Source organism: Octopus bimaculoides, chromosome 5 (genome assembly GCF_046866305.1).
Source record: "Octopus bimaculoides isolate indiv1 chromosome 5, ASM4686630v1, whole genome shotgun sequence".
Classification (NCBI taxonomy): domain Eukaryota; kingdom Metazoa; phylum Mollusca; class Cephalopoda; order Octopoda; family Octopodidae; genus Octopus; species Octopus bimaculoides.
The window spans coordinates 29,749,703-29,760,411 of record NC_142932.1 but is presented as its reverse complement, the minus strand read 5'-3'; the positions used below and the strand labels follow the sequence as shown (position 1 = coordinate 29,760,411).

The window sequence follows — 10,709 nt, the reverse complement described above, 5'->3', positions numbered from 1 at the left end:
ATATCTTGTCATCATTTATCACTTATCAATTTTACTTTTATTGTAGATGATTAAAGATCGCAAGGAACTGTACCTAGAAAACCTGAAGAAAAGCTCCAACAGTAAAGATGAAGATGAAGAGAGTCATGGAAAGAAAAAACTGGCATTTTTGGATACTCTCCTTGACAAATTGCATGAAGGGGAAATAGACCAAACTATGCTGAGAGAAGAGGTGGACACATTTATGTTTGAGGTGAATTTATGTAAAGTATTAACATTCATTAAATAGCCACTCATCTGGGATGAAATGTTAATAGCATTATAAATATTTCCTATTCATTAACCATATTTAGAATTACAATTCGTTTTCAATATTTCGATTTAGAATACATTTCTATCTATGTCTATCAATGGTCTTAACCTGTAGAATAAGGGGCTACTTCAGCGATGTTTAACTTTTACAAATTCATGAAGCACTAGAGATCAAGCGAACCCTTGATGTGCATCACAGTTGAACATTTTTTAATACTTTAAAGCACAACCTTCAGGAAAATATAGAAAATTGTTCCATATCTTGTTTTATTAGTCATACCTGTGCTTAATAAAGTTACAAATAACACCATTATTTCGACTCTCTACATTAACCCTTTTGACCCGGCTGGTGCATATTGGTACCAGTCAAAAACTTTACAACCCAAATCTTTAAAATTCCCATTTTATGTGATGCAGTATAATACTGCTCTGGTTTTTCTGGTAAGTATGTAGCGCCAGACGTATGATCGGAGTGTATGACATTATAATGACTGCTCAAAATGCTCGCATGCATACAAACCCCGCCACCATTACCAACTGCTTTTAAGTGTTCATTATTGATTTTCATGCTTTGGTAAGTTATTTATAACATCTTCTTCATTGTAAACCTATTAATCATAAACATATTGTGTATAATTTATAAACATTGGATAGTAACATTCTTGCAACAATGTTACGATACATATTTCTAAAAGTAAATTTCAGTATGTCAATTGAAATGAATACAAAATTTTTTACTTGAACGTAAATAAATAAGTGAGATAAATATCATGAAAACGTAACATAACTATTTTATTCTAGCAGCTTATCATCTTTATCGTGTTTTTGTATTTTTTCTGTCCTTGCTACCAATATTGCAAAAGGAAAGCTTGATGACACTGAAATAAATGGTGTACCCAAATGGTACAAATACGTACCGGACTAAAAATAGTGTGTGCATAATTGGTACAGTCATAAACTGTCTAATAAGCATCTACACGATATAGTTTTACCAAAATTTTAGAGAAGATACTTGCAAATCTTGAGAAAAAATTCCAGGTTGAAAGGGCTAACATGGATTTTCGAAAACTTTAAATCATAAATCTAAAAATCCATGGTGCAACTAGTTAACACTTGCGAGGCTCATGTGCAGCAAGGTGCATCATTTCAGTTCTTAGATTCAGTTCACTATATTCTCGATATTCTAAAACTGTCCAGTATTCAATAAAATGAAATATTTACATTGTCCCTCTAGGGTCATGATACAACATTAGCAGGAATTTCATGGACATTATACTTCATAGCCGCTTATCCAGATGTACAAAAGAAGTTACAGAAAGAAGTCGATGATTTTTATGGTGAGTTACAAACTTTATAAACGCTCTTGTCTTACATCCCTGCTGCTGCTGAGAACGTCCGCTCCTATTCCTTTGTGGGGAATTTAAATTGCTATTCGCAACTGTCTGACAGATAAAAAAATGGAGTTCCAAAAAATATTTTTATGAACTTGGGAAAACTACCAGTGGACCATCTAGATTGTACCTAGATAGAGAGTTCGTGAGGTAAGCAGTGATAATGTAGGCTGTTTACAGATTAGTAAAGTCAGCTACACAGATTACAAGATTTTGATTTGTATGGTCGACTTAAATTGGATTCATAGTAAGCACCTGGCTACTGAAAACTAAACTCGTATTTTCCGGCACACGAAGAGTACAAGGATTGGATTGGCAAGCTAGTGAAACGGCGGTTGACGGGTGGGGGTGGGGGAATTGTCAACGAATAGTGGTGGTGTGTACTGAGCAATTAGGTGGCTCATTTCAAATGAAGATCCACTTTCCAAACGACACATTTACGTGTAGAATGGAGCATTGTCGGCAGTATGTGAGAACACAATGGTGAGAATCCTGCAAATATTGTATAAGTTGATAAGCTTGGTACAGTTGAGTTTCAAAGCAAAGCAATCGAGTAGTGTGATTCCTGTAAAAGGAAATATGAAAGAATAAGACTGAAGGAGAGATCATACCTATAATACTGTAGGAGACTATAAACAGCCAGATTAGATTGTATTTCTGTCAAAATTTTTAAAAAATGCCATCAAATTTTCAAATACCATCAAAGTTTCAAAGTTGGTATAGTATTTATGTTTTCACTTTTGCAAGACAAGATACAAAAACAATTGAAGGCGGTGAGCTGGCAGAAACGATAGCACGCCGGGCGAAATGCTTAGCGGTATTTTGTCTGCCGTTACGTTCTGAGTTCAAATTCTGCCGAGGTCGACTTTGCCTTTCATCCTTTCGGGGTCGATAAATTAAGTATCAGTTACGCACTGGGGTCGATGTAATCGACTTAATCCCTTTGTCTGTCCTTGTTTGTCCCCACTATGTTTAGCCCCTTGTGGGCAATAAAGAAATAAAAAAAAACAATTGTTTGTGGGTCAACAACAAGTATACAGAACTTAGAATAATCTCCGATTTGTTACTTTAGGGATTATTAATGATGACGACGGCGATGATGATGATGATGATGATGTTGTTGTTGCTTTAAAATTTTTCTCTGTTTGTCAATACAAAATATATTTCTTATTCAAGGTGAAACTGAAGAACCGACACTGACCAACCTTAAGAAACTAGTTTATCTGGAATGTGTTATCAAGGTTAGTAGAAATTTTACGAATAGCTAAAAGGCGCTAAACATATTTATTATATAAGATTATGATTTTGTGAAGTTGATCAAGTTTTGAGCTATTATAATAAACAGTAAAACAAAACATAGCGGTGCTATAATTGATAGCTTTAATGATGAATAGGCATATTAAGTGTACCCCAATCTTCGCAGCACGTATTCAGAAAAATGTCTTTTGTGCATTAAAGCACATGGATGTTTGCTGACTGGTAGTGAGTGAAAACAATTGCTGTTCAATGACGGACTTGGAGTGGGAAAACAACTTTGGTTGCATGCGTCAACTCACGCTCACCACTTTCTGCGAGTGACAAGCAAAGATATCAACTTTTAGTTCAATATTTTTAAAAAGCTTTTTTGGACAAAGCTTTCAAAGTACTTTTTCAGAATGCAAGTAAAAAATGGGGGGGGGGGGGGAAATAAAAGAGTAAAAGAAAAAGAAATCAACTAGCCCCTTATGGTTATAGTTAGTTAGATCTAAAAGAGGCTGAAAATGTAATCGCAAATATTAGCCAATTGGGAAATCTTTCAACGATAGCTGAAAATTTATTGGGCGCAATGAAACTCACATCTTACTTGGCTATAAAGGAACACTACTACTACTACTACTACTACTACTACTACTAATAATAATAATAATAATAATAATAATAATAAGAGAGCAGCACCGGGCTGAATAACAACATGGATGTGCTACACCGGGCTCCCTATACAAAAACATATCTAATCCAATAACATCGATGGAATTAGGCAACAGAACTGGTGGAAGATTTGAAGCAAGCGGTCTTTTAACGAAGATAATTTTTTTTTAAAATATTTTTTTATTCTTAAAAAATGAAATTTCACTGCCATACAAAGCACAGGTCCTCCTATGCACGATGTCTCAATGAAACACGTGCGATCACACACACAAAACCAACACCGGAAAGTTTACAAACTATATAAAAAAGAAATGGTACAAAATAGTAAGTACATATATTGAATAATTACGCATACACTCGAACGTATACACAATGATATATACGTTTTGATACCCATAGAACTACACATGCATCTTAATGTTTACACAACTACGTGAAAATCACAGGACACACTCACGCATACAAAAACACATATCACAAACGAAGCAAAACCAAAACTTTTTTTTTTTCTTCTTTATTTATTTTCATTTTGTGACAAACACAGACAGTGAACCATTCATAAGTTTAAAACGCCACACACACACACACACACACACACACACACACACACACACACACACACACACAAAATACACTATGCCCGGAGATAAATCTATCAACAAAAAAAATACAGATGAATACCGATCTGCTAGCCTTAAAAAAACTACGCTACGAGCAATGTTTACATGCTGAGAACTCGGTGACGGTGTTGTCTCAAAAAACTGACCCTAAACAGACAAATCCGTCCCCTAATGTCAACGCCAAAGCTCGTCATGCCTCAATGATAACAAGGCAGATCACAAACCAGATTGGGCATCGACCGAATCACAAAGGGCCACTTACTCGAAATAGATCTGCTAGCCTTAAGAAGCTACGTCACGAGAGCTCGGAGACGGTGTTGTCTCAAAAAATGTACCCTAAACAGACAGATCCGTCCCCTAGCGTCAACGTCGAAGCTTGTTATGCCTCACTGTTAATAAAACAAGATATAAACCGGAATGGTCATAGACCGGGTTATAAAGGACCACTTACTCGGATAATGAACCAGATTCGAGACGAGAAATCTGCTACTGGTTCAAATCTTCCCGACACACAGGAGCTGGAAGTACCCCACAACCGGAATATTCCAACAGATGGCCATACATGCTCGTCATCAAATAACCAAAAGAAAAAGAATGAAAAATGGTCTAGGGAAGATAATAAAGAAGTTCTTACAGCCTTCTACCATGCCATATATTTCCCTACAGATAAATCTAATACTGTACAAACCTACTTAAACTGGAGACAGAAACACCTTGAAGTAAGACCCTACATAGACAGTAACAAACTTGCCAACGTCAGAAGAAACATTATGAAAAAAAAATTACTAACTGAAGTAGAGATTGACCAAATTAAGCAAGCAGTAAAGGATAAAAAGAATGAAACTGCAGCTAAAGAAGATAGTACAGAGGAAATAATTATAAACCACTCCAAGGCTGATGAAAATACAGTAATGATTGAAAGAGTTAAGGTAACTGATAGGCAAAGTGAAATACTCTCTGAACCAACCATAAACACTAATGCAGATGAAAATCAAATAGATGAAGGAAGTCATACAGAAATCAACGCAACAGAACTACATGATCTAAAAAATAAAATCATGATTGAATGGCTGAAAATTAAAGAAACTAGTATGAATGAACGCGACACTCTCCCCAAAATTCGCAATTCTAACCAAAACCTGAAAATAATTGGTAAAATCCGCCTTGCACTTAAGGATATAATTTCAGCTAATGATGTTGATATTACAGATCTCAACCACCTGTACTATGCATCCGCAAGAATATCAACGATTCTATGTGGTGAAAAGATTAAAAAAAGACAACACTCCCACAAAAAGCCTTCTTGGCAAGAACGCATTCAACACCAAATTAAGCTGCTTAGATCTGACATAGAATGTTTGAAAAACCTTAAATTTGACAAGAGTATCAAACCTACAAAGACCCAAAAACTAAAGAAAAAATATAATATGAAAACCATAGTTGACATTGATGCCACCATAGAAACCATCAAGCAAAAGGTATGTGCTAAAGCTGCTCGCATAGCAAGGTATGAAAAGCGTGTTAGATTCTTCCGAGATAATAACATGTTCAGAAATAACCCCCAAAATTTCTACAGGAAGATAGGGAAAACACCAGTAACAATAAAGTCTGTCCCATCAAAAGAAGAAGTGCAAGAATTTTGGAATAAAATCTGGGCAGAAGATAAAACACACAAGGAAAAGGCCCTTTGGATTGATAGAATATCTACAGACCTAGACTCCTAAGAGGAGCAAAAGTGGGAGGGGGTCAAAGTAGAAGATATAAGATCTGCTCTCAGGAGGTCAAACAAATGGAAGTCTCCAGGAAAGGATAAAATTCCTAACTTCTGGTTGAATGCCTTCCCAGAAAGCCATGAACTGCTAACAAAACTTTACAACGATGTTTTGCAAAATCCTAGTTTGATGCCCTCTTTGCTAGTTAATGGTTTAACATTCCTGCTTCCAAAAAATGAGGAAACAAACGAACCAAAAAATTATCGCCCCATAACCTGCTTAACAACAATGTATAAGACGCTAACATCTGTCCTAACCGAGTACACCTATAGTTTTTTAATACAAAGTAGCATATTCCCTAATGAGCAAAAGGGATGTAAACGTGGATCTTATAGTTGTAAAGATCAGCTACTCATCAATAAGATGATCTTAGAAGATTGTCACAAGCGACACAAAAACTTGTCAATAGCCTGGATAGACTATAAAAAGGCCTTTGATAGCCTACCACATAGCTGGATTAGGAAATGTCTGGAAATGTATAAAATAGCTCCTACTCTGCGAAACTTTTTATCTGTAAGTATGAGATCATGGAGAACCACACTGATGTTGAACAATGACAATGAATCTCTAAATGCTGGAGATGTAAGAATTTCATGTGGCATTTTCCAGGGTGACTCACTATCACCACTCCTCTTCGGTCTAACCCTAATACCGCTCTCAAAATTGCTCAATGATGCACAGTATGGTTATAAAATATTTGATAAATATATAAATCATCTCATTTACATGGATGATTTAAAGCTCTTTGCAAAAAATGACCAACAACTCAAAGGCCTACTAGCGATTGTTAAACAATTCAGTGATGACATCAGGATGCAATTTGGCCTTGATAAATGTGCAAAAGCTACCTTTATCAAAGGAAAAATGACAAATACATCTAATGTGAACCTTGACCAGCAAAATGTCATAAAAGAGTTAGAACCAGCGGAGAGCTACAAATACCTAGGGGTAATTGAAGGGGACAATATCAAGAACTCAGTGATGAGGGAAAGGATCAGAAGAGAATGTTATCGCAGGGTTAGAGCAATACCGAAGACAGAGCTGAACGTGAGAAACAGGATCGAAGCGATCAATGCTCTAGCCATACCAGTCGTGACTTACAGTTTCAATATCGTTAACTGGTCAATTACTGAAATATGTAATGTTGACAGAAAAATACGAAAACTATTGACAATGCATAGAATGCATCACCCTAAGGCAGATATAGAACGTCTTTATCTGCCAAGAAAAGAAGGAGGCCGAGGACTTCTACAGCTGGCATTATCAATGAAGGTAGCCACAATTGGCCTAGACACCTATCTGAAAAACTCTGAGGACTGGATGCTAAAACTTGTCTTAAAATATGAAAGCAAGAAAGCATCTTACTCAGTAACAAAACAGGCAAAGAAATATCTAAGTGAATTCCAATTGCAACAAATTCAAGAATTAGACGAACTAGAAACACCTGCAGAAAAATCTAAGCGCTTGAAAACCCGTGCTAAAATTGCTGCCTTAGCTATTATGACAGAAAAATGGCATGGAAAACCTCTCAATGGCAAATACCCAAAGAGAGCGAATAATGCAGATATTGACAAAGCCCTTACCCACCAATGGTTAATGGCCTCTGACTTGAAATCAGAAGCAGAGGGGTTTATCATAGCAGCCCAAGATCAATGCCTACCTACAAAGAACTACCAGGCCAACATATTAAAGAACGGCAGCTCCCCATTATGTCGTATATGCCAACAACAAAACGAGACCATCAATCATGTTGTCTCCATGTGCAGTCTGCTTGCGCCTACAGAGTATCTCAACAGGCATGATAGAGCTGCACAATATATTCACTGGGTAATATGCAAAAACCTGGACTTGCCCCATGATAAAAACTGGTGGGAACACAAACCACCCCCAGTACTTGAATATGATCACATTGCACTCCTCTGGAACTTCACCATTCAAACTGACAGAAAGATAGACGCAAATAGGCCAGACATCATACTGAAAGACTTCAGACAAAAATCATGCCTCCTCATTGATATGACTGTCCCAATCGATATAAACGTATCTGTCAAGACCTACCAAAAACTGAGCAAATATAAAGATCTTGAAATTAGCAAAATGTGGAATCTGAAGACGAAAACAATACCTATTGTCATAGGTGCCCTGGGAATGACAGCGAAACGGGCTGATTACTACCTAGATCAGATTCCAGGAAACCCCAAAATGGCTGAAGTTCAAAAGATAGTGCTCGTGGGAACTGCCCATATCCTACGTAAAATACTGTCTATGTGATCTCAAATTTTAAAGCAAACACAATTTTCTTATGGCTTCTTAAACATTCACTTGAAAAACACTGTACAAATCCAAATATATGGTACCCTAGGCATAACACCTACATGAACTTCTAACTTGTTGTCTCTTGAGGTCTCTGGGTGAGACTTGGATCGAACTTGTACAAATGCAAAACAAAAGTCAAACATAAAATAATAATAATAATGATAATAATAATAATAATAATAATAATAATAATAATTCTGATGTTTCTTCAAGGAAGTTCAACGCCTTTATCCATCAGTTGCAGTTATAGGACGAGTGGCCGCTGAAGATTTCACAGTTGGTGAGTATACTACTAATACGCTACTAATACCTAAACAACTTAAATTCAACACCCCATTGGGGTGGATTCTGAGTGATCATCAGACATGCTAGAAATAATAACCAAATCTATCTCAAATCACACTTTACCACGTTAAGAAAAGAATTTAGAGTGTGGCTAATATGATTCTTGATATACTGGTTGGTTACATCTTGAACACATTTGAATATAAGCCTGTATGATCTGGGTCCCCCTTTGGCTACCCAACTTGCATGTTCTCTTCTATCGTCCATATTTTGTTGCTTTTGTTGTTTAGCCATTAAGTCAGCATTGATTGAGCAGAAATATGATCAAAAACGCTTCAACAATGATCATTCCGTCTTTCATTTAGATTCATCATAAATATATGGGCTAAAAGATGGTATTTTACCTTGACCTCTTACAGTACGAAATCCACCTAAAATGATCATAGACTTTCACTTAAGAAAACGCTTGCTAACCGCTTATCACAAGTCATTTCCTCGCTGACATACATCTTTAAGTTATCATCCAACTCACCAGATTTCTTATCAAATTCAGATTATACCACTTTCTTCCATAGATAACTTTCTACCAAGGAAAACCTATGGTAGATATGTACAGAGTCCCACCCATTGCTGTCTAATAAAAATAACTGCAAAGACTATTATATCTGTTTATGAGAGTGACTAAAACTTGAATTGTTGGAATTATTTTCTCCAGGTCCGTATGAAGTAAAGAAAGGTACATCTGTGTCAATAATGATTTCTGCTCTGCATAGAGATCCAGAAAACTTCCCTGACCCGGATAGATTTGATCCTGATAGATTTCTTACAGAAGATAGGAACATCCATCCATATGCTTTTATACCATTCTCAGCAGGACCTCGTAACTGTATAGGTAAGCTTTTATTTACTTATTATTATTATTTCCTTTTATCACAGGTTTTGTTGAAACTGCTGGAGTCTTGCATACATGGCGGGCTTGCTACCTGCAGGCTACAGCACCATGCTATCTGTTCTTTTCAGCTACCTAATACTTTCCTGATTATTCTGACCGTGTCAAAGAGACAAACCTTTTGTAACAGTTCTACTGGGGCACTCTATTCCAATTTCCTCTATATTCCTCTTGATGCCTTCTGATACCGTCTTAGCTGTTATTTCTACATTTCTGAACTTTCTTGCATACATTACCTCATTCAACTAGATTCTACATTTTGATTATATTTCATCAACAACCAATGATTAAAATATATTTTTATGTAGTAAATATATAGTTCTTAAATCTATTCTTCTTTGTAAGAATTCTTCTAGTGATATACATGCAGCCATTTCAACATTTGCTACTAAACATATATTCTACGCTACAATAGCATCTATTTCAATGTTCTGCTTTAACAACCTAAATGCGATTGGACGATAACTTTGTTATTATGTACATTAAATAAAACTAATATGTTTTTTTCTGTGATTTCAGGACAAAGATTTGCCATGATAGAAGAGAAAGTCGTGTTATCACGAATCATCCAGAGATTTATTCTTGAAACAACACAAAAAAGAGAAGAACTTGAACCATCTTTGGAATTGGTACTCAGACCTCTTAATGGTATTCGCCTCAAGTTCACTCATCGATAATTGTTGTAATTACGTGTAATTGTTGTAATTATGTTCATTTCTAGAACATTTTGAGATGTAATTTTTATCTAAAACTATTTGTTTAATATTATTCACAAATGATCAATAAAAAAAATGTAGAAGGTTATTCACGTTGAGGTAGGTATACATATCTGCTTGAAACGTTTGTGAGTGTATATATATATATACACATATACTAATATACAATATTCAAAAAGTTAGTTAATAAAATATTTTATCATATTATCTTCTCTTGGAAAATTGATCACTTGAACAAAACACTTATCTTTTCTAAGGTTTAATTTTTTATAATACATCCTCACAAGTCAAACTGGACTTTATCGTTCAATATAATACTTTGAATACATTGTTTGAACTTGGCCTCAAATTCCGATTGTAACGTAGCTTTTCAGACAGTTATTAATACATTTTCTAAATGATACCTGTGCGACTCAATTATACGTCCATTGTATAATGATTGTTGCTTAAAAATGTAAACA

General features: G+C 35.6%; 1 protein-coding gene across 2 annotated transcripts in view; it reads left to right on the top strand.

The window, feature by feature from the left end:
• LOC106876143 (cytochrome P450 4V2) overlaps window positions 1-10,455 on the top strand; it is a 27,407-nt gene extending 16,952 nt beyond the window's left edge. For both annotated transcript variants that reach the window (XM_089352137.1, XM_089352138.1), the window contains 6 exons: window positions 47-232; window positions 1,526-1,628; window positions 2,859-2,923; window positions 8,512-8,578; window positions 9,299-9,475; window positions 10,052-10,455. In XM_089352137.1, coding sequence (XP_089208263.1) covers window positions 47-232; window positions 1,526-1,628; window positions 2,859-2,923; window positions 8,512-8,578; window positions 9,299-9,475; window positions 10,052-10,209 — 756 coding nt within the window. In that variant the 3' untranslated portion in view covers window positions 10,210-10,455. The remainder of the gene's footprint in view (window positions 1-46; window positions 233-1,525; window positions 1,629-2,858; window positions 2,924-8,511; window positions 8,579-9,298; window positions 9,476-10,051) is intronic.
• Window positions 10,456-10,709: the final 254 nt, after the last annotated feature.